A 22,626-nucleotide genomic window follows, 5' to 3' on the forward strand; every position below is an offset into this window, starting at 1 on the left:
TGAAGAAATTACTTTTTAGGGTGCACGTTTTGGTTAGGACTGGGTGACTCCCTCCTGGGAGTGGGAAGCATTTGCTCTGAGCGCCAGGCCCAGGGACACAGAGCCAATCCCCTGTCCCTCTTCCCCTAGCCGGTCCATAACTTTGCTCCCCAAAATGTGCCCCAGCTCCCACCTGGATCAGAGATGGAGATTCGGAGCTGCCCCCTACTTGACCTTGCCCCAGCCAGCGTCTGGAACTGGATCAGGCTGACACCAGGAGCCAGGAACTCCCTCGGGTCTCCCATGTGAGCGGCGGGGACCCAACCCCTGGGGCCATCACCCTCTGCCTTCCAAGGGGCATCCGGGAAATCCAGGCCGCCCCTGTGCCTAGGTGATGGAAGCACCCAGCCCCGCCCAATCAAAGTCTCCCTTCCAGAACCGAGGAGCCCCGACTCAGGCTGTCAGCTTCTGGATTCCTGACCCCAGTTCTTCAAGAGCCTCAGCCCAGACTGCTTACAAAACGCAGGTCCTCTCCCTTTAGGCCACCAGCGGCCCTGGCCCGATCCTGCCCCTGCCTGCAAGCCCAGAGCACTCCCGGCCACAGCCCTTGGGGACCCTGGAGCTGGGGGCCGGGCAGCCCCTCCCCTCAGCTGGGAGGCCAGCCCAGCCAGGGGTCTGGCTGCGGTGGGGAAGCCAGGAGGGGCGGGGACAGCCGGGATTGGGAGGGGAGACAGCGGCGTGGGCGGCTGGCAGAGGCAGGGAAAGACCAGCAGAAAGGAAAGAGAAACGGGAGAGGGAGGAAGAGAAAGCGGGGAGAGTCGGAAGAGAGAGGGGGAGAGGGAGAGAGAGAGGGAGAGAGAGAGAGAGAGAGAGAGAGGAACGACGTGGAGGGCCAGAGAGAAGAGTAAGAGAGTGAGTGGGGGGGGGGGCGAGACGGGGTAGGGGGGAGAAAAGTGTTAAGGAAGAAACCGAATCTGTAAGAAAAAGAGAGAGAGAGAGACGGGGGAGAGAGCGTGGTTGTGGGAGGAGAGAATGAGAGAGAGACGGACTGGAAGAGGCAGAGGTTGGAGAGAGGTAGGCAGAAGGTGAGTGAGAGGAAGAGAGGGGGAGAGAGGGAGCAACAGGAGACAAAGAGACAGCGAGAGGGCCAGCAGGCAGGTGAGGAGAGGCCGAGGCCTGCGAGAGGCGGTTCCGGAGAGACGCGGGAGGCGGGACACCTGTCCCCGGGACCTGTGAGCCGGGTAAGCTCCCTAGCTGGGCTGGGACGCGCTGGCTGGTGTACATTCCTCATGCCACTAGCTTGGCCCGGGCACTTGGCCAAGGTGGGGTGGAGGTGTGCGTGGGACAACAGGAGACAGGTAGCCTGGGACAGCCGGAAGGAGGCAGGGCAGGGGGTCCCTTAGGCACAGAGAGGGTCAAATTCCTGGCCAGGGCACGGTGGGCAGCAAGAAAGAGGCCCCTATTCTCGGGCCTGGGCTGCAGACAGCTGCCCCTCCCCGCAGCTGCCAGTACCGCCTACCTCTCTTGGCATTGCCCTTGGTATGCGGGCCTGGGCCCTGGCCTCCCCCAGCCCCCGGTCCCTAAACAACAGTCTCTTTCTCTTTAGCCTCCTCCGACCTCTGCGCCCCTGACCCCACTCTGTCCCCGGCAGGGTCCGCTGCAGAGACACAGCCCCTTTCTTCCTCTCCCCCAGCCCCTGATGGAGGAAGGCAGGCCCTGGAGCAGCCTCAGCCTGGCCAGCAGCACCTCTACCGTCTCCTCACTCAGCAACCTGAGCACCAAGGTTCGAGCTTCCCGGTGGGCATGGGGAGGAAGGCGCGGCTGTGGGCCACCCAGCCCCCTGTTTCCTTGCCCTGGGTTCTGAGCTGCTCCAAGGACCCTGGTGGTTAAGGACAGTATCGGGGGTCTGCCAGACAGAGTAGGGTCCCAGATCCCACCCGCACCCCGCCCCCAGCACAGCTAGGATTTCAGAGGCACGCCCAGCTCTGACCCCGCCCCTCATATTTTCCTAATTCTAAGACTAGCAACCTCCACTGACCCTGCTTGCTAAACTGGAGGCCACTCCCTAGCCGTGAGGCGGCTCTAGGAACTCTAGTGGCTGTGGGACACTCCCTGTGCTCTCTCTGGCCATCAGTCTACCCACTCATGAAACCCTATGAAGAAAGCCCCTTCTCTGACGGTCAAGGCCAGCTCCCTGCCCCCCGGGTCGTCACCACGGTCACGAGTCCAGTTGCAGCCTCTTTTCCCTGTCCTCCTGCTCACACGCTTCCCGCTCCCCAGGTTTGGGGCGCAGAGACCCGACCCCACTTCTAAGGAAGGGTGCATTGCAGCCAGCAGGGGGAGGCAGCCCCATCTGGGCGGGCGGGGGTAAGGGCCCCCTTCTCCTGCAGGTGGTCACCAGGGGAAGTCAGTGCACTGGACTGGCCGGAAGTGCCTCCTGATGCCGGAACTCCCTGCCAGTATTCAAGTTCAAATGCCAAGGGCTTCGCCACACCCGGGACTCTCATGGCTAAGGGAGCAGACTGCAGATTCCCAAGTCCCCCCACTCCCCACAGCCTCTCCCCTTCTCCAAGCACCGCCCCCCGTCTGCCCATCAGCTGTGCAGTGCGGACCCTGGATCTCCAGCAGGGCCCAAGGGCAGCTGGCCGAGGGCCCACGGCTGCCTGCGCCTCGTGTCCGTCTGGAGGCCCGGTTCACCTCTGACCCCTTCTCTCCTCAGAAGCCCACCCGGGCAGTCAACAAGGTGCACGCCTTTGGGAAGAGAGGCAATGCGCTCAGGAGGGACCCCAACCTGCCCGTGCACATCCGAGGCTGGCTTCACAAGCAGGTGCCGTCGGGGGGAGGGGCAAGGCCAGTGCAGGCTGCGGCCCTGGCTGCCCGCGGGGTCTCCCCTCCCAGGTTCCCGCTGTGCTCCCGTTTTGCCGTCACTGCCTCTCCCCTTGTCCTGCCGTTGCGTCTCTCACTGGCTCATTCACGCGTTCGTTCAATGACGCTTAAAACGTTCCTGGTCCCAGGGCACACACCATGCACGTGACATTTGGGAGGGGGGAACTGGGCAGAGATAGGTCGTAAGTTAGTAAATCAATAAATGGATTTTGGGGCTGGTGCCGTGGCTCACTTGGTTAATCCTCCGCCTGTGGCGCCGGCATCCCATATGGGCGCCAGGTTCTAGTCCTGGTTGCTCCTCTTCCAGGCCAGCTCTCTGCTGTGGCCCGGGAGTGCAGTGGAGGATGGCCCAAGTGCCTGGGCCCTGTACCCACGCGGGAGACCAGGAGGAAGCACCTGGCTCCTGGCTTCAGATCAGCGCAGCGCGCCGGCCGTAGCAGCCATTTGTGGGGGTGAACCAATGGAAGGAAGACCTTTCTCTCTGTCTCTCTCTCTCACTGTCTAACTCTGCCTGTCAAATTAAAAAAAGTCTTAAAAAAAAAAAAGGATTTGTTCATTTCAGAGGCTAGGAAGCGCTGTGAAGAAATGGCAGAGCAGGGTGGGCGTTTGGCCTGGTGGTGAAGTACCGGGGTTTGAGTTCTGCTTCTTCTCCCCGTCCCACCGTCCGGCCAGAGCAGACCCTGGGAGGCACCACGTTGTTGGGTCTCTGCCACCCGTGTGTGAGACCCAGATGAGATTCTGGCTCCTAGCTTTGGCCTGGCCCAGCCCTGGCTGTTACGGGCATTTGGGGAGTGAACCAGCACATAGGAGCTCCCTTTCTGTCTTTCACACAAATAAAAGTCTTCAAAGAAGAGGAAACACAGACGCGTGTACTGGAAAGTGGCTGAGGCCAGGGCGAGTTCTCACTCAAAAGGCCTCTGAGCTGAGAACGGAATGGCAGGAAGTAGCTCACCGTGCGAGTGTCTCCGGGGATAAGGGACATCCCAAGGGAGCCGTGTGGCAGAAGGCAAGAGCTTGGTGTTTGGACGCAGCCACGGGGGGAGAGGCGGGAGGGCCTGCGGGCCTTGGTTCTCGGAGAGAAGTCCCTGGGGATTGGCTGGAAAAGCACCATCGGCTTGCATCCCCGCGTTCCTGAGTTGGGAACCCTGGGGCTGGGGCTCTGGCCTCTCTGTTTGAACACAGCTTCCCAGGGGCTCTTAGGCAGGTGCTAGTTTGAGACGCCTTCCCAGGCTCCGGGAGAAATGAGCCGGATCTCAGTGTGGCAAGCCGCTGTCCCAGGGCGGGTGTTTGGTGCGCTGGTTAAGATGCCCGCATCCCCTATAGGAATGCTTGGGTTTCGGGCTGGCTCTGCTTCCCACCCAGTGCCCCGCTGACATGCGCCCTGGGAGGTGAGGGCGATGGCCCAGGCGCCTGGGTCTCTGGCACCCCTATGGGGCCCAGGTGGAGTTGTGGGCTCCTGGCTCGGGGCTGGCCAAATCCCAGCTCTTGTGGCTCTTTAGGGGTGAAGCAGTGGCTCGAGGATCTCTCTCTAATAAAATGAAAGTAAGTAAGAAATTGGAAACAGAGAGAAAGCCCCTGTCTCCATGTGGTACATCCTCTTCCCCAAACTTCCCTGAAACTTCTCAGCCCCCGACTGACAGGTGAGAGAGGATGAGGGCTCTCCGGGAAAACGCGTGTTCATGCTTTAAAAGGGACGGAGCCGCTCCTGTACCCGCGTGCCCAGAATCCACGTCCACTCCCACACACTGACTTCCGGCCACCAAAGCCACCAGCTCCAACATGTGTCTCTGTCCCTCCCTCTCCCCCGACCTGTGTGGCTGGCTCAGTCTCCCTGCCTGCCTCCATCCCGCTCCCCCCAAGTCTCTCTATCTCTGGCTCTCTGCCCCACCCCCCACCCCCGTGTTACCCATCTCCATCTCCTTCCTCCTCTCCTCTCTCTCCCCAGGACAGCTCTGGGCTCCGGCTTTGGAAACGCCGCTGGTTCGTCCTCTCTGGCCACTGCCTCTTCTACTACAAGGGTCAGTGTCCAAGCTGGCAGGGTGGGAAGGCTCCAGCCTTCCCCTGAGCCTCGTGGCCTCCTACCCCCGCCCCCCGAGTGATCCCAGCCCCCTCTTTGCAGACAGCCGCGAGGAGAGTGTCCTGGGCAGTGTCTTGCTGCCCAGCTACAGTATCAGGCCGGATGGGCCAGGAGCCCCCCGAGGCCGGCGCTTCACCTTCACCGTGAGTCCATCAGTGGGGCTGGAGGGGTGCAGGGTGTGTGGGTGCAGGGACAGCCATGCCTGGACAGCAATCGCCTTGACCAGGGTCCATGGCGGCCCGGTCCCAAGCGCTCCCTTCCCGCAGGCGGAGCACCCAGGCATGAGGACATACGTGCTAGCCGCTGACACGTTGGAGGACCTGCGGGGCTGGCTCCGCGCGCTGGGCAGGGCCTCCCGCGCGGAGGGGGACGAGGGGTGAGTGGGAGTCCAGGCCGTGCCCCTGGACCTGTACCTCCATTCTGAGGCAGTCCCAGCACCCCAAACTTCTGCAGGCGCTGCAGGCTGGAACGTCCAACCCCGGGTCTTCCAGCCAAGGGGACCAGCCCCACCTGTTACTCAGGCCCCGCCCCCAGGGAGTTCTCTTTCAATCAGCATAGAGACTCTCCCTTAAGCCCCACCCACCAACCTTCCACCCCACCCATCATCAATGTTGAGCGCTCCGATTGGCTCCGTCAGAAGCCTGTCTGTCAGATAAAAGACAAGGTCAGGTTTTGTTTGTTTGTTTGTTTGTTTGTTTTTAAATGAGAGCTTGTCTTTAAGGCTCTGCCCCAGCCTGTCCCAATTCTCGGGCTGGAACTGGATTCCCTGGCTCGGCCTACTTCAGAGTCCCAGGCATTGGGTTCCGCGAGCGGTGTGGACCCTGTGGCCTAGCCCCGGTCGCTTCCTCCATCCCTCTCTGCGAAATGGAAGCCGTGACCTCCCCTTCTGGGGTGCATCGCCGCGTCCCCGTGTGTGAAGACGGCGTTCAAAGCAGTGACATCCCTGCGTGTGCCCGCTCTGCAGGGGCAGACCCAGGTCCCCGGCTCGTCCCCAGCCGGCGGAGGGCCCTGGCGGCCCTGGCGGCCCTCCGGAGGTGGGCAGAGGCGATGAGAGGCGCGTCTCGGAGTCGCCAGAGGTGGCTCGCCTCGCCAGAGGTCGGGGCCGGCCGCGGCTGCTCACCCCCAGCCCCACAGCCGACCTACAGTCTGGACCCCGGGCTCGGAGGGCGAGAAGCCCGGAGTGAGTGGGACGGGGGCGTGGTCTCCGAGGAGGGCGGGGCCGGGCGGGGCGGGGCCTAGCGCCTTCTGAGGGGCTTGTGTGTGAGTGGCGAGGGTGTTTTGGGGTGGGAATTGTGGGGATCCAGCCCGTAGGGGAGGATTCTACTGAGAGACGGGAGGTAGGGGCCATGGAGACGTGCGCTTCAGGCTGGCCTGAGGGGTCCTGAGGTGCCTGGTGTGGGTGGGGCGCCGGTTGACTCAGTTTCCCGCTTCTTCCCGCAGCCTGTTTACACCCCTTTCTCGCCCTCCGTCCCCTCTGAGCCTCCCACGTCCTCAGTCTGCTCCTGCGCGGCGACCCCCACCCTCCTCAGGAGACGCAGCACCCCCGGCCCGACCTCACACCCCGCTGAGTCGCATTGATGTTCGGCCTCCTGTGGACTGGGGCCCCCAGCGCCAGATCCTCTCCCGGCCCCCTACCCCCCGCAGAGGACCCTCCTCTGAGGCCGGAGGAGGCAGGCCCCCCAGGAGCCCCCAGCACTGGAGTCAGGAGCCCAGAACACAGGTGAGCGGAGAGGGGACACTCTGGGCATCGTGGGTACCATCCTCACAGCTTGGCACAGCTGTGAAAACATGGACTCTATCTCCCATCAGGCACCTCGGCTGCCCTGCCAGGCTTGCCGGTGGCCGTTGTGCCTTAAAGCATCATGGGGATTGTAGTCCAGAATGCTCAGGGCGCCTCCGTTAATCTTCCCACATTGGTCTCCTGCCCCTTTTTCCTCTCAGCATCGTGGGGTTGGAGTCCAGAAGATATCTAACTAACTTTCATCAGTGCTTGAGGCTGTGTGGCCTGGAAAATCCATTTATTTTATTTAACTATATTTAAAAGAGTGGCAGAGAGAGAGAGAGAGACAGGGGTCTGTCATTTGCTGGTTCACTACCCAAATGATCACAGTAGTGGAGCCTGGGCCAGGCAGAAGCCAGGAGCCAGGAACTCCACCCAGGTCTCCCAGGCGCGTTGGCTGGACACCGCATTGGAAGCACGGTGGCCAGGATGCCGCTGGCACTCCGACAGGGGATGCGTAACCTGCCACTCTTGGGAGCGCACCTGTCGTCCTGAGTCCCCATGGTGGCGCACGGCTGGGCCCGGCTTTTGAGGAAGTGGAGCCTCCAGAGTTCTAAACACTTCAGTTCTGTGCTGTGATGTTTGTTACTAAGACAGGCCAGTTTCTAAACGTCTCCATGTTAACGTTCCTCCAGGCCCCCTCTGGCTCCTCCACTTACCTCCGGCTCCCTCCGCGGCCTCCAGGGACCCGGGCCTCCATGGTTTTGTTGGTAGGTACCCCGGGCTTCCTCTGCTGTGTGGGGTCCGTTCTCAGGCCTGCGCTGCCCCGGGGAGACTGGGTATCTCAAGGTGCTTGGAAAGGTACTTATGTTCCCCTACTGGGGCCGCGATAGCCAAGCGCCGCCAGCGGGGTGACCGACAATAACTGCGGCTCCGAAGGCCGGCAGTCTGCAGGGCTGTGCTCGCTTTGAAGGCCCTGGGGAGGGCCTTTGCTTGCCCGTCTCCTAGCTTCCGCTGACAGCAGGCCCTGGCGGCCCCATCACCCCAGCCTCCGCTGCGTCACCACCTGGCCATCTCCCTTTGGGGCTGCCTGTGTGTGACATTAGCATGACATCATCGTAACTCACGCTGCACCTGCAGACGCCCTATTTGCATATGAGCTCACCTGCCCAGGTACATGGTTGCGACCTGAACATGCTTCTTAGTAGGACACAAGCGAACGGTCAGTAGAGCCCAAGGGCTTTCCACTGGCAGGGCTGAAAGCAGTTCTGGAGATCTGTTCCAGGCAAGAAAGCCTAGGAGGGCGGGAGCTGCCTTCTGTGTCTTTCAGGAACTCCTTGGAGTAAGGGGGGGGGGGTGATGGGAGGGGCTGTCGTGCCCTAGAAGTGGGCTTCATGGAGACCACAGTCTGAGCAGTGGCCACTCACAGCGGGGGAGGGACGTCTGGGGTGGCACTGGAGGGCCTAGCAGGCCTGAGCCCGCGGCGTCTCGGATACTCCCAGGGGGCCAGCTGCTTCGAGCACCTGCCAACAGCGAGGGACTTTTGATGCAACAGCGCCCCTGTGCGTGTGCCTGGTTCGCGTGACTGGGTTCTGCACCTGTGCATTCAAACAACCCCGGGCAGAAAACACGGGGGGGGGGGGGGGGAATTGTTTTGAATTGAGTATACAGATTTTTTTCCTTGTCATTATTCCCTAAACAATTCAGTATAATAACTGTATTTTTTTAAAGATTTATTTATTTATTTATTTGAAAGGCAGAGTTACACAGTGAGGGGGAGAGACAGAGAGATCAATCTTGCATCCACTGGTTCACTTCCCAAATGGCCACAACAGCCAGGGCTGGGCTAGGCTGAGGCCAGGGGCTAGGAACTCCGTGCAGATCTCCCATGTGCAGGGGCCCAAGCACTTGAGCCGTCTTCTGCGGCTTTCCCAGGTGCGTTAGTAGGGAGCTGCATCAGAAGCAGAGCAGCTGGGACTGGAACGTGTGCTCTGGTGGGGACACTGGCGCTGCAGGTATCAGCTTAACCCGCTGCAGCACAGCGCCAGCCCAGGGACTCCTTGAATCCGAGTTCCTTCCTCTCCAGAGAGGAGCCAGCTTTCCTGTGGCCATCGGTCAGACGAGCCACCCTTTCCCATGGATTCCCCAGGCCACCTCTGTCACGTGTGCGTGGCTGGTCTCATCCGCTGATTCTGCGCCATTGGTCTCTTTGCTTACATGCCAAGCAAACTTACTTCTGTCTTTCTCTTCCAAAGGTAGCGTTATGGCCTTGTGCTGTGTATTCCCGTGAGGTGACGCAAGTCTACATTCACTCGTGAATCTGATGTGGGTTGGATTAGTGCGAGTTTCTCAGAGCTCCCCGCTGCTTGCTGTGAGGGGGGCGGGTACTGCGGTGAATTTATGTCAGTCAAGGAGCACCTAACAGCTTCATAATATTGAAGTGTCTCATACAAGGCATGGACTGGCCGGCGCCGTGGCTCACTAGGCTAATCCTCCGCCTTGCGGTGCCAGCACACTGGGTTCTAGTCCCGGTCAGGGCGCTGGATTCTGTCCCGGTTGTCCCTCTTCCAGGCCAGCTCTCTGCTGTGGCCCGGGAGTGCAGTGGGGGATGGCCCAGGTGCTTGGGCCCTGCACCCCATGGGAGACCAGGATAAGTACCTGGCTCCTGCCATCGGATCAGCGCGGTGCGCCGGCCATGGCGGCCATTGGAGGGTGAATCAATGGCAAAGGAAGACCTTTCTCTCTGTCTCTCTCACTGTCTACTCTGCCTGTGAAAAAACAAACAAACAAGGCATGGACTATCTTTTCATTCATTCAGGTCATCTCCTAGGTCTGTTTTTTCAAGTTTTCGATTTTTTTCCCCCATAGAGATCTTGTATATTCAGGTATAGCAACTCCTATACCTGAATTCCTGTTGTGTGTGTGTGTGTGTGTGTGTGTGTAGAAAAATACGAAACATAAAATGTACCATATCAATACCTTTTTAAAAATTAAAAAAGAAATTCTAAATCTGTTTCTTTGAGAGGCAGAAGGAAATCTCCCATCCACTGGTTCACTTCCCAAACGCCCGCATGGCTGCAGTTGGGCCAGGAGCCGGGAACTGAATCCAGGTCTCCCGTGTGGGCAGCAGGGACCCCATTGTCTGAGCCGTCACTGCGGCCTCCCAGGGTCTGCATGAGCGGGAAGCTGTGGCCAGGAGCCGAGGCTGAGGACCCAACCCAACCCAACCCAGGCGCTCCCATGGGGGACGTGAGCGCCTTAACCAGTCTCTTCTCCACTTCTAAGTGTGCAGTTCAGTTACGTGTGCTAAACACAATACAGTCAAATGAAACAGATCTCTAGAACTTGTCTATCTTGGGGCTGGTTCTGTGGCGTAGCAGGTAAAGCCGCCGCCTGCCGTGCTGGCATCCCATATGGGCGCTGGTTTGAGTCCCAGCCGCTCCACTTCTGATCCAGCTCTCTGCCTGGCCTGGGAAAGCAGTAGAAGATGGCCCAAGTCCCTGGGCCCCTGCACCCATGCGGGAGACCTGAAAGACACTCCTGGCTCCTGGCTTCAGATCGGCGCAGCTCCAGCCGTGGCAGCCATATGGAGAGTGAATCAGCGGATGGAAAACTCTCTCTGCCTCTGCCTCTCTGTAACTCTGCTTTTCAAATAAAAATAAATAAATCTTAAAATAAATTTTAAAAAGCACATGTCCATCTTGTACAACCCTGTTCCTTTTGAACAGCTCACTGTTCCCTCCCACAGCCTCTGGAACCCACTGCCCTGCTGTGTGTGTCAGTCGGTTTAGCTGTGTGCATCTGTCAGTTTAGCTGTGTGCGTCAGTCAGTTTAGCTGTGTGCATCTGTCAGTTTAGCTGTGTGCGTCAGTCGGTTTAGCTGTGTGCATCTATTGGGTTAGCTGTGTGCATCTGTTGTTTAGCTGTGTGCGTCAGTCAGTTTAGCTGTGTGCATCAGTCGGTTTAGCTGTGTGCGTCAGTCGGTTTAGCTGTGTGCGTCAGTTGGTCTAGCTGTGTGCATCTGTCGGTTTAGCTGTGTGCGTCAGTCGGTCTAGCTGTGTACATCTGTCGGTCTAGCTGTGTGCATCTGTCGGTTTAGCTGTGTGCATCTGTCGGTCTAGCTGTGTGCGTCAGTCGGTTTAGCTGTGTGCGTCAGTCGGTCTAGCTGTGTGCATCAGTCGGTCTAGCTGTGTGCATCTGTCGGTTTAGCTGCAGACTCCTCATGGGAATAGAACCCCGTGGAACTGGACTTTGGGGACTGGCTGATTTCATGGAGCCCGGTGTCTTCAAGGCTCTTCTCTGTTTGTGCAGCGGGACTCGCTTTCTGTACGGCCTGAGTGGTGTTTGCGTGGATCGATCACACTTCATCTGTTCACACGTCATGATCGGAGAGTTTGGGTCTGCTCTTTGGCTATTATGTGCAGTGCCGCGACAGACTGGGTGTGCCAAGATCTCTTCAACACCCTGCTTTCCATGCTTTTGGAGATGAGCCTTCCTGGTGGTTTTAAAGCCACTCGAATGGGGTCTTACGTTCTCATTGTGTTTCCCAGTTCTTAATGCTGTACAGCAGTGCCCTTCGTTTACGTGCCGTCCCCTTGCATCTGGGTCTCTGCCGAATCCACTCATTCGCTCTTGGATTCTGTTGCTTCTTTGGGGTGGAGGAACGTGCGACCTGTAAACATTGATGGCTTCACCGATCCCCCTCCTCTCCTTAGACCTTCCCGTTTCCCCTCTTTATAGCACTGGTCAGGGTCTCCGGTGCCACGTTACACCGTAGTGGCCACAGTCAGCTAAAGTTTCCCCATGGATTCTGCCGTTTGCTGTCGCTGTTTGATCCCATTGAATGTTCCGAAGCTGACGCTCAGAGGGGCGCTAACAAGCAGAGGGGGATAAAACGGGCAGGGCTCAGTGAGCTACGGTGGGGACCTGTGTGCACCCTTTGACCTTTGACTTCTCCCCCTCTTCAGCCAGGTCCCCCCTTGGACTCAGCCTTCCACCAAAATTTGGAGACAGATGTAAGTTCTCCCGAATCTAACCCCTGCTGCTCTCCGACCAGGGGAGGGAGTGTTCCGGATGGTGGTAGGGGGCGGGGGGTGCGTGCATAAGTAGCTCCTGTTCTTCCTCCAGACTCTGCTGACCAAGCTGTGTGGGCAGGACCGGCTCCTCAGGAGGCTGCAGGAGGACCTGGACCAGAAGCAGGAGGAGAAGGTGCCGGAGGGCCCCAGCCCCTCCCCTGCCCTTAGCCCTCCCTGACTGTCGGGTCCGGATGCTGGGTGGATGGCAAGGTGGGGGATGCTTGCCCTCTCCTGTGGCCGGGGGTGGCCTCGGAAGCCTGACCACCTCCCTGTCGCTGCAGGAACAGCTGGAAGCAGCCCTGGAGTTGACCCGGCAGCAGCTGAGCCAGGCAACCAGAGAGGCTGGGGCTCCCGGGAGGGCCTGGGGGCGCCAGCGCCTCCTGCAGGACCGACTGGTCAGCGTGAGGGCCACCCTCTGTCACCTGACTCAGGTGAGCCCCGGGGAAGGGGGAGGCCCTCCCAGGGGGTCCTTGGGGGGCACATCCATGGACTCACGGGAGCGTTCCTCAGAATTCCAGCCTCTTAAACTCTAAACCAGGAACCGGGGCCATCCCAGGGCACGGGAGACAAGCGTAAGGTCCACAACTTAAGTCAGCACTTTCAGAGGGTGATTTCATTTTTTAACTTTTTAAATTTATTTTTAAAGATTTTATTTATTTTGAAAGATTATTTATTTGAAAGGCAGTGTGAAAGACAGAGATTCTGTGTGCTAGTTCATGGCTAAAATGGTCACAACAGCCCAGCCGAAGCCAGCAGCGTGGAACTCTGTGGAAGTCTCCCACATGGGTGCAGGGCCCAAGTACTTGGCCATCGTCCGCTGCTTTCCCAGGTGCGTTAGCAGGGAGCTGGACCAGAAGTGGAGCAGCCGGGATTCCAACCGATGCTGGCATGTCAGGCAGCATCTTAATCCATTATACCGCCACATCGGCCCCTAGTTTTTAAATTGTTTTGAAGATTTACTTATTTGTTTGAGGGCGATGGAGAAAGGTCTTCCATTTTTCCATCTGCTGATTCACTCCCCACGTGGCTACGACAGCCAGCACTGGGCCAGGCGGAGGCCAGGAGCAAGGACGTCCATTCTGGTCGCACACTTGGGTGGCACGGGCCCACTGCTGCCTTCCCAGGTGCTTTACAGGGTGGCCGGGACTTTAGCCGGCGCCCGGGCTCAGGCAGCAGCTGACCCTGCCACATCACACACTGGCGCCCCTAAGAGGGTGATGTTAACGTGGGCTTCCTGGATCCGAATCTCGACTCCCACTCCTAGTAGCTGTGTGACCTTGAGAAGAGTCACTTAACCTTTCTGGGCCTTAGGTGCCTCCTAAAAATAGTATTTACTTTGTAACGTCACTGTGAAGATTGCACGTGTGTGTGTAAATGAATGACTAAACCAGTGAAGGACCCATGACTTGGCTATAATTATGACATATGCATGATGTAGACAGATGCTTACATGGTGAGATTATTGTTTACGTGTCTGTAAGGCGGAGACAATCACAGACCCCTCCTCACGAGAATTAAGCGGGTGTGTAAGCTGCTGTTGTGACGGTCAGTGGTGTGGCGAGGAGGTTTGTGCTGCCCAGAGGTGTGTGGCTGCCGTGGCACTGGTGTCAGCTGTGTAGACTCTGCCCCCGTGGAGTAGCTGTGATGTCAGCTGTGTAGACTCTGCCCCTGTGGAGTAGCTGTGACATCAGCTGTGTAGACTCTGCCCCTGTGGAGTAGCTGTGACGTCAGCTGTGTAGACTCTGCCCCCCCCATGGAGTAGCTGTGACGTCAGCTGTGTAGACTCTGCCCCCGTGGAGTAGCTGTGACGTCAGCTGTGTAGACTCTGCCCCCGTGGAGTAGCTGTGACGTCAGCTGTGTAGACTCTGCCCCCGTGGAGTAGCTGTGATGTCAGCTGTATAGACTCCACCCCCATGGAGTAGCTGTGACATCAGCTGTGTAGACTCTGCCCCCGCCATGGAGTAGCTGTGACATCAGCTGTGTAGACTCTGCCCCACCCTGTGGAGTAGCTGTGACATCAGCTGTGTAGACTCCGCCCCCGTGGAGCAGAAGTAACCCTGGGATTCCGGGAACGCTGTTCTTGGTCCACACCAGCAGCTCACTGGAACTGCAGGTTCTACCAGGTGCTGGAGCCCCACCTGGGGATTATTGTCTGTGTATCCCAGGGCACGGGAAGCAGGCTCCCTCCCTTCTTGTCAGCCGTGGAAAGGTGGGGTGGGGATGGTGGAGTGAGTGCTGACCTCGTGTCTCCTGTGTTCTGGAACCTGAGGAGCGGGAGCGGGTCTGGGACATCTATAGCGGCCTGGAACAGGAGCTGGGCACCTTACGGGAGACGCTGGAGTACCTGCTTCACCTCGGGTCACCCCAGGTACCTCCCTGCTGCGGAGCCTCCGGCCCTCTGTCCACTCTAAGTTCCCCTGGAAGCCTTCTTGTCCTTGGGGTGGGGGTGGGGGCTCCTGCTGTCTGTCCTTTCCTCCTGAGGCGCTTGGTTTGCAGACCGACTTTGAGATTCAGAGCCACTCTCCCCTGGTTCTACTCACGGCGCAGCCTCCTCTCCGTATGCAAATTCAGCTTTTGAGTCAGCACCCTGCCTTCACTGTTGCTTCTGTCCTCTGCAGCCTCAAGTTCTAGGCCCAATCCTGAGTTCAAGCCCCACTCCTAACATATAAGCCCAGTGCTCAGCCTCAGTCCCACTCCTCCTAAGCACAGCCGTGGCATTCTACATCGCGTGTGTGTAGTTGAAAACATTACCCTCTAGTTAAATCTGTGAAGTGCCTCTTCCCAGATTTAAGCCCCACTGTCTTCACCGTGAGCCCCTCCTACTTCATCCTAAAATCCACCCCATGACTCCAGTCCACTGCCTACTGGACTTAAATACATCTTGGCACCAACAACACATAAAAAGAACAATGGGTAACACCCAAATTGGGTTTATTACAGGAATGCAAGGTTAGTTTAACATTTGAAAACCAGATCATGTGTTTCACGATATTTAAGAAAATAAAGGCAAATAGATGAATGGATGCAGGAAAACATATCACAGATATGTTGGAAGTGAAGCCATTTTTACGTGCAGATGACATGTAATGTCGAAAATCCAAAATAATTTCCAGTTAAATTAGATAAGCAAATTCAGGAAGGTGAATATGCAAAAACCAACTATCTTTCTATGTGTTAGTGCCAAACAGTTGGAAAATGAATATGTAAAAACTATATAATTTATAATAACAGAAAAAGGGATAAGTCTAATTAAAGATATGCAAGACACTTATTCTGAGAACCACAAACATCAAAGAGAAACTGAAGACGACCTATAGACATGAGGAGGTATACCATGTTTATGGACAGGAAAAGCTTTAGTCTCCCCACACCCATGTCTCCAACAGAGATCTGCATTTCTGACACACATTCAGAAGATTTTCATGGAGATTAACAAGTTGACACTAAATTATATTTGGAAATGCAAAAGGCCAAGACAATCTCCAGGAAGAACAAAGTTTGAGGACCAACACAACTGGATGTGCCCTGTGACGATAAAGCCTCACTGAACAGTGTCACAGAGCAACAAAACTAGCCTAAGGGATGGAAGGAGGTGTTCAGAGACAGACTCCCAGGTATTTGTATGGTCATCTCTTCATGACAGAGGTAACACCGCAGAGGAGTCTTCAACCCAGTTGGACATCCAGATAGATAGATAGAGATCCATATAGACCTTAACACCCTAGCATAACCCTCCCTATGACATGTCAGCCAGAACCCGCCGGTCCCACCTCTGCATCACAAACTCCTCTCATTCCCCCAGGACCGCGCCTCTGCCCAGCAGCAGCTGTGGATGGTGGAGGACACCCTGGCAGGTCTGGGTGGCCCCCAGAAGCCACCCCCCCACACTGAGCCTGACTCCCCGTCGCCCGCACTCCAAGGGGAGGAGTCCTCAGAGAGGGAGGTGAGAGTCACACCCCTTGCTCCTCATCCCCAGCTTCCTGTCTCTTCCTGCGAGGCCCTGGCCCTGCCCCACCCCCCATCCTCTTTCCCAGGTTAGTTCTTAGCATGGTGCCAACCTTGTGCCTGGGCAGCTAACCAAGTTCCGGCAAGCAGTCTAACTCATGGAAGCCTCTCATTCCTTATTTGCTATCCAGGCGACACTGGGTAGCCATGGTGGGGGATTGGTCCCAGGATCCCCTGCGGCTGTAGAGGCTTAAGTTTCGTGTACAAAATCAGGCAGCACTTGCATACAACCTAGTGCATAGCCTCTCGTGAACTTACACCCGTCTCTACATGACTTGTGATACCCACTACATAAATGCTCTTGAACCGTCATCCTATTTCAGGAAACGATGACAAGAAAGAAAAGTCTGCACGTATTTGGGATAGCAATCTTCCATCTCTGGTTGAATCCACATGTGCAGAACGTGTGTGGGGGGTGACTGTGTCACCCCACATTCCTGTGCTGTGGGCCCAACAACTCCCAAGGCCGGCTGCGAGCGCCCCTTCCCAAGCCCTCAGTCAGATTCCGTGAGCTCAGCCTTGTGGGGAGCCCTCGGCCCACAGATCTGGGCGAGCGCTGCCAGTCAGGGCTGCTGCTGCCCCAGACACTGCTGCTTGTCGTGCTCGGCTCGCAGGGCTCTGCGGGGCAGCAATGGTGCCTGGAGCGTGTGTGGCACACAGTGGACCCTCGGGAAGTGGGGCCCCGGGTGCCACGGCTGGGTTAGAGACACTGCTTGCTCCAGCCTTCAGACAGTGCATCTGAAAGACCTGCTCAGCTTGGCTATGTTTGTGCCATCAGCCGTTACATCTCCCTCTCTCTCTTTAAATACACACACACACACACACACACACACATATCTATCTATCTATCTATCTATCTATCTATCTTTCGCTATCTGATTTATTTATTTGAAAGGCAGAGAGAGAGAGAGAGAGAGGTCGGTCTTCCATCCACTGGTTCACTCCCCAAATGGATGCGACAGCCAGGGCTGGGGCTGCTGAATCCAGGAGCCTGGACTCCCCCCAGGTCTCTCGTGCAGTGGGCAGGGACCCCGCACTTGGGCCGTCGTCTGCTGCCTTCCCAGGCACCTTAGCGGGGAGCTGGACTGCAAGTGCACAGTAGCTGCTCCAGTATGGGATGCAGGTGTCCCTCGAGGCGGCCTAACCCACGTGGCCACACACTCCACGTTTACCATCAAGGCCTTCCTGGCCCTGTCTCACTTGAACAGTGGGAACGGTAATGATAACTTTCACTCCTCTCTCCCGACCCCTGCAGAGCCTGCCTGAGTCCCTGGAGCTGAGCTCTCCCCGCTCCCCGGAGGCTGACTGGGGGCGGCCCCCGGGGGGCGACGGAGACCCGGCCAGCCCTCGCGCAGGTGAGCATTCCGGTGGGGTGGGGTCTCTGGGTGGTCCCACCCTCACCGACACCTGTGCCATCCTTGCAGGTCTCGGGTCTCCAAAGATGTCCCGGGCCCCCAGCCCCGAGGGTCCCCGCTCCACATCCCCACAGCCAGGAGCCAAGGTAGGCCATCTGGGGTCCCCCTAGGTCCATCTTTTATTTATTTTTTTTGACAGGCAGAGTGGACAGTGAGAGAGAGACAGAAAGGTCTTCCTTTTGCCATTGGTTCACCCTCCAATGGCTGCCGTGGCTGGTGCGCTGCGGCGGGCGCATCGCACTGATCCGATGGCAGGAGCCAGGTGCTTCTCCTGGTCTCCCATGGGGTGCAGGGCCCAAGCACTTGGGCCATCCTCCACTGCACTCCCGGGCCACAGCAGAGAGCTGGCCTGGAAGAGGGGCAACTGGGACAGAATCCAGCGCCCCGACCAGGACTAGAACCCGGTGTGCTGGCGCTGCAAGGCGGAGGATTAGCCTGTTGAGCCGCGGCACCGGCTAGGTCCATCTTTTGACCTGACTGCCATGGACCCCCCCCCCCACATTCCTGGGGACAGACCTGGGAGAAGCGAGTTCTAAAACCAGAGCAAATTGCACTAATTGGTGCCAGAAGCAGCAGCAGATCCAAGCTATCTCCCTGGAATTCTTACTCATGTATTTGAAAGGCAGAGAGATCTGAATCGCCAGTTCACGCCCCTAATGGCTACACCGCCAGGACTGGGCCAGGTCAAATCCAGGAGCAGGGAGCTCAGTCCGGGTCTTCACAGAGGCTGCAGCAACCCAGCTGCTTTATCCGTTACCTGCTGCTTCCCGGGTAAACTTGAGCTCGAAATGGAAATTCGAACCGGAGCTGGGACTCAAATCCAGGCGTTCAGATACGGAGTCCGGCTCCCAAGGGGCATTTTAACCTCTGCACAAAGGCTTGGCAGCAACCCTGGACCTTCTTTTCTTTATTTATTTGAAAAGCAGAGTTAGAGAGAGGCAGAGAGAGAGAGAGAAAATCTTCCATCCGATGGTTCACTCCCCAAATGACTGCAACAGCCAGAGCTGCACCGATCTGAAGGCAGGAACCAGGAGCTTCCTCCAGGTCTCCCACATGGGTGCAGGGGCCCAAGGACTCGGGCCATCTTCCACTGCTTTCCCAGGCCACAGCAGGGAGCTGGAATGGAAGTGGAGCAGCCGGGACTCGAACCAACGCCCATATGGGATGCTGGCACTGCAGGGGGAGGCTTTACCACAGCACCGGCCAGGCTCCTCCTGAAGACACTGGGCTAGGAGCTGTTCCAGGCATCTGAGCGTCTGGCAGTCCCTTGGCCTGGGACGGCAGAGCCAGCTTTCGGGGGGCCTTGTGCCCCTGTGTGCCCTTTGCACATCCAGGCTTGCCCGTCTCTGGAAGGAAGCAGGCCGCATGGCTCCCTTGGCCCGCTTTCCTGCCTGTGGGGTCGGAGCCCGACAGCCTGCGCTCCTTCTGTCCCATCTCTGTCCCCTCCGTTCAAGCTGAGAGGACCCACTGGACCCACCTGTCACTCACCATGGCCTAACCACTTAGCAGCCGGAGCCCAGCCCCACCCGCGGTGTCCTTCCGGGGCTGGAAGTCTGTGCAGGTTCCCTGGGCTTGTGGCAGAAGCAGAGGGGGAAGGGCATTTACGACGCCCTGCCAGCCTGACGCCTCTGCAGCCAAGGAGTCCCGTCTCTCCTCTTGTCCTGGAAGCCGGTGCGAGTAGCTTCTGTCGCCAGAGCTCGGGGGTCTACACTGGCGGCCAGGGAAGTTGGGGTGCTTCCTTCTGCTGGGGTCACAGCTTAAACTGCGGCAGCGGGCCCGGAGGAGGGTGCAGCCCCGGCCCCGGCCCTCCAAGGCCTGTCCCTGTGGTCAGGGTGAGCAGGGGCCGGCCAGCGCCAGCGCCAGGAGTGGAAAGACCCCTGGGAGATGCTGTGACTGTGCTAAGCACGAGGCTGCAGGCTGAGCGGCTCAGGGGAAAGGGAGAAGGAGGAGGCCCACGGTGGGGCAGCTGGGGGTCTCTCATCTCCCTAGGCCCCCGTGGCCCGGCCCCGGATGAGTGCCCAAGAGCAACTGGAGCGCATGCGCAGGAACCAGGAATGTGGACGACCCCTCCCGCGCCCGGCCTCCCCCAGGCTCCTCACTCTGGGGAGGACCCTGACCCCCGCCAGACGCCAGCCGGACATGGAGCCAAGGGTGAGGGGGCCGGGGCGGGGAGCGGGGGCCCTCCACGCCGAGTTTGAGCCTCAGTTTCCCTGTCTGTGAAATGGGGACACGCCCCCACCTAACCCCAAGGGCCTTTCCTGATTCTTCCCAACTCGTGGTGTTCACTGGCTCCCCTGGCGGTGGCTCCCGGCTCAGGAATTCTAATGCCCCAGTTCCTTTGCAGCCGGTCCTAGGACACACGGGAGCCGCGAGATGGCTGAGAAGCTCGGGGTCCTGGAGTAGGTAAGGAACCGGAGGGCGGGTCAGGCACCGGGGACAGCAGTCTGCACACGGGGAGGGGCGGGGCGGGGCGTGTGGCTCCAGCCTCCCGAGTACCGAACTCACGAAGGGCGAAGCGTGCGTCTCTGGGGCGTCTGTGACAAACTCAGAGAGCGCTAGGGCCTCAGTGAGAACTGCAGGCGCCGTCACCCCCGGGGTGGACCTCAAACCCTGCCCTTCCGCACCAAGGAAATCGGGTAAAATATGGACGGCGGCTGGACTACAAATCCCATAATGCACGCGGGCGGCAAGAGCGTCGCGCCAAGCTTGAAGTCTCCGGAAGACACGTGCCGGGGACTACAACTCCCAGAAGGCCGCGCGCGCACCGCCGTCCCCGCCGCACACGCTCCCCCAACCTTCTTTTTCCTAGTCCGAGGAACGCTGCCCAGTCCCTGCCGCCGTCCGAAGGCCCCCGGGAGCGGGTCCTCAGCCTCTCCCAAGCCCTGGCCTCTGAGGCGTCACAGTGGCACAGAATGATGATAGGTGAGGGGCTGGGACTCTCGGACTGTTGGGTTTTAGGGTGGGGAGAGCGGGGGCCTTGCAACCCTAGGTCCTGGTGAGGAGCGGTCTGGGGCCCCGGGCTCCCGGGGGTCCGGAGGCCCGCGCCCGAAGCTTGCCAGCCTCGTTCTCCATGCGTCTCTCCAGGCGGAAACTTGGACTCCCGGGGAGACCCGCTCCCCGCCGCGCCGCCTGCCCCCTCGGACCCCACGCCGCCGGGGCCGCCTCCCGCGAGGTCTCCGGTGGCTAACTCCGGCTCCGCGGGCTTCTCGCGCAGAGGTAGCGGGCGTGGCGGAGGCCCCGCTCCCTGGGAGCGCGCGTGGGACTCCGGGCCGTCCGCCCCGGCTGAGAACCGGGATGAGGGGACGTGGCCGCTGCGGGTCACTCTGCTGCAGTCCAGCTTCTGAGCAGGCCGCCCCCAGCGCGAGGGGTGGGCAGGCGGTCCCGCCCGCGGGCCGGGGCCGGCGCCAGACGCGGGGTGGCCTGGTCCCCACCCGTGGCCTGGGGGACGTGTTTCCATGGCCGAAAATTGGTTTGCCGAACACTGTGCACATTAAGATTAAAACAACTTTTCGCCTCCAGTTTCTGTCTGTCTGGGGTGTGACTGGGGTCCTTGAGGGGCAGGCTGCAGTCCTGGACTCCCGGGCCCTGGAGGAGAAGGGACAGGGGCACAGTCTGAGGAGGGAGGCACACAGGATCCTGGACTCCTGGGTCTGAGGGAGGAGGAGTTAGACAACCAGATCCCTGGGTCTGCGGGAGGAAGCTGGGGCTGGACCCCGGGTCTGCAGGAGGAGGGGCTGGGGCTGGACCCCTGGGTCTGAGGGAGGAGGGGCTGGGGCTGGACTCCAGGTCTGAGGGAGGAGGGACTGGGGCTGGACCCCTGGGTCTGCAGGAGGAGGGGCTGGGGCTGGACCCCTGGGTCTGAGGGAGGAGGCTGGGGCTGGACCCCTGACTCTGAAGGAGGAGGGCTGGGCTGGACCCCTGGGTCTGAGGAAGGAGGGGCTGGGGCTGGACCCCCGGTTCTGAGGGAGGAGGGCTGGGACTGACCCTGTGTCTGAGGGAGGAGGGGCAGGGCTGGACCCCTGGGTCTGAGAGGGGAGGCTGGGCTGGACCCCTGGGTCTGAGGGAGGAGGGCTGGGCTGGACTCCTGGGTCTGAGGGAGGAGAGCCGGAACTGGACTCCTGTATCTGAGGGAGGAAGGTTGGTTTGGACCCCTAGATCTAAGGGAGGAGGGGCTGGGCTGAACCCCTGGGTCTGAGTGAGGAGGGGCTTGGGGCCTGCACCCCTGGGTCTGAGGGTGGAGGGCTGGGGCTGGACCATGGGTCTGAGGGAGGAGGGGCTGGGCCTGGACCCCTGGGTCTGAGGGAGGAGGTGCTATGGGCTGGACTCCTGGGTCTGAGGGAGGAGGGCTGGGGCCTGGGCTCCTGGGTCTTAGGGAGGAGGGGCTGGGGCTGGACCCCTGGGTCTGAGGGAGGAGGGGCTGGGGCTGGACCCCTGGGTCTGAGGGAGGAGGGCTGGGCTGGACTCCTGGGTCTGAGGGAGGAGGGGCTGGGGCTGGACTCCTGGGTCTGAGGGAGGAGGGGCTTGAGGCCTGGACATCTGGGTCTGAGGGTGGAGGGCTGGGCCTGGACCCCTGGGTCTGAGGGAGGATAGGCTGGGTGCCTTGACTCTTGGTCTGAGGGAGGAGGTTCTGTGGTCTGGACTCCTGGGTCTGAGGGAGGAGGTTCTGTGGGCTGGACCCCTGGGTCTGAGGGAGGAGGGCTGGGGCTGAACCCCTGGGTCTGAGGGAGGAGGGTCTTGGGGCCTGGACCCCTGTGTCTGAGAGAGGAGGACTGCAGCCTAGACCCCTGGATCTGAGGGAGGAGAGGCTGAGGCTGGACTCCTGGGTCTGAGGGAGGAGGGGCCAGAACTGGACCCCTGGGTCTGAGGGAGGAGTGGCTGTTGGCCTGGTCTCCTGGGTCTGAGGGAGGAGTTCTGTGGGCTGGACCCCTGGATCTGAGGGAGGAGGCATGGGACCCAAGCTGAGGTCTCTGGCCTTCCTGATAACGCCCCCAGGGCGGGCCTTCTAGGGTCCATCCCCTGTGTGGGTTTCATTCTCGGAAAGACTGTGAGAGAGAGAGGAAGTGTCCATGGCCTCCGGGGCCCGCTATGCCGGGAAGGTTGTGGTCGTGACAGGAGCCGCGCGTGGCATTGGAGCCGGGATCGCGCGGGCCTTCGGTGAGTCAGGGTCCGGGGCTGGGAGGGGAAAGAAGGGGAGGGGAGATACTGGGTGTGGGAGGAAGGAGGTGGGATCCATGCAGGGGCCTGGGGCCGGGCACCCCCTGGTGTGCGGCTACAGAGCGGGTGGTTTGGGGCCTAGTTCTGTGCATATTTGGGGTTCTCCCTGGACCCTCCCCACCAGTTAGCACTGAGCCCAACGGGCAGCTGGAGTGGACAGGGCCTCATTGAGCCTCTGCCCTTTGTCCCCGGGGGCAGTCATGAGACTGGGGTGGGCGGGGTGGGGAGAGACTGGCTCAGGGCCTGTGGCCAGAAG

General features: G+C 59.5%; 2 protein-coding genes across 9 annotated transcripts in view; both read left to right on the forward strand.

Moving 5' to 3' along the window:
• PLEKHA4 (pleckstrin homology domain containing A4) lies at window positions 1-20,674 on the forward strand. 8 transcript variants are annotated; one of them, XM_051828796.2, is made up of 20 exons: window positions 266-891; window positions 1,631-1,762; window positions 2,699-2,806; window positions 4,811-4,883; window positions 4,985-5,085; window positions 5,209-5,318; window positions 5,907-6,122; window positions 6,383-6,662; window positions 7,358-7,432; window positions 11,629-11,676; window positions 11,789-11,869; window positions 12,018-12,167; window positions 14,006-14,104; window positions 15,539-15,679; window positions 16,997-17,096; window positions 17,166-17,242; window positions 19,146-19,307; window positions 19,501-19,559; window positions 19,966-20,078; window positions 20,241-20,674. In XM_051828796.2, the coding sequence occupies exons 2-20, from the start codon at window positions 1,679-1,681 to the stop codon at window positions 20,498-20,500; spliced, it is 2,337 nt and encodes a 778-aa protein (XP_051684756.2). In that variant the 5' UTR covers window positions 266-891; window positions 1,631-1,678; the 3' UTR covers window positions 20,501-20,674. The 8 variants fall into 8 exon arrangements, with proteins under 8 accessions (XP_069919205.1, XP_051684756.2, XP_051684757.2 ...); XM_051828797.2 differs by having other exon boundaries at window positions 1,673-1,762; XM_051828799.2 differs by having other exon boundaries at window positions 266-883; window positions 1,673-1,762.
• The window catches only part of HSD17B14 (hydroxysteroid 17-beta dehydrogenase 14), a 16,244-nt gene continuing 13,584 nt past the window's right edge, over window positions 19,967-22,626 (forward strand). The window contains exons 1-2 of the mRNA XM_070063110.1: window positions 19,967-20,078; window positions 22,163-22,310. Of these exons, the coding sequence (XP_069919211.1) occupies window positions 22,223-22,310 (88 nt within the window). The 5' untranslated portion in view covers window positions 19,967-20,078; window positions 22,163-22,222. The remainder of the gene's footprint in view (window positions 20,079-22,162; window positions 22,311-22,626) is intronic.

Source organism: Oryctolagus cuniculus, chromosome 18, assembly GCF_964237555.1.
Source record: "Oryctolagus cuniculus chromosome 18, mOryCun1.1, whole genome shotgun sequence".
Classification (NCBI taxonomy): Eukaryota; Metazoa; Chordata; class Mammalia; order Lagomorpha; family Leporidae; genus Oryctolagus; species Oryctolagus cuniculus.

Bases quoted from the DNA above. Each gene is read 5' to 3' on its own strand.
- PLEKHA4 (XM_051828796.2), top strand. From the start codon at position 1,679: ATGGAGGAAGGCAGGCCCTGGAGCAGCCTCAGCCTGGCCAGCAGCACC. The intron at 5,319-5,906 runs GTGAGTGGGAGT...CCCGCTCTGCAG, and splicing joins CGCGCGGAGGGGGACGAGGG to GGGCAGACCCAGGTCCCCGG. The intron at 15,680-16,996 runs GTGAGAGTCACA...CGACCCCTGCAG, and splicing joins AGGAGTCCTCAGAGAGGGAG to AGCCTGCCTGAGTCCCTGGA.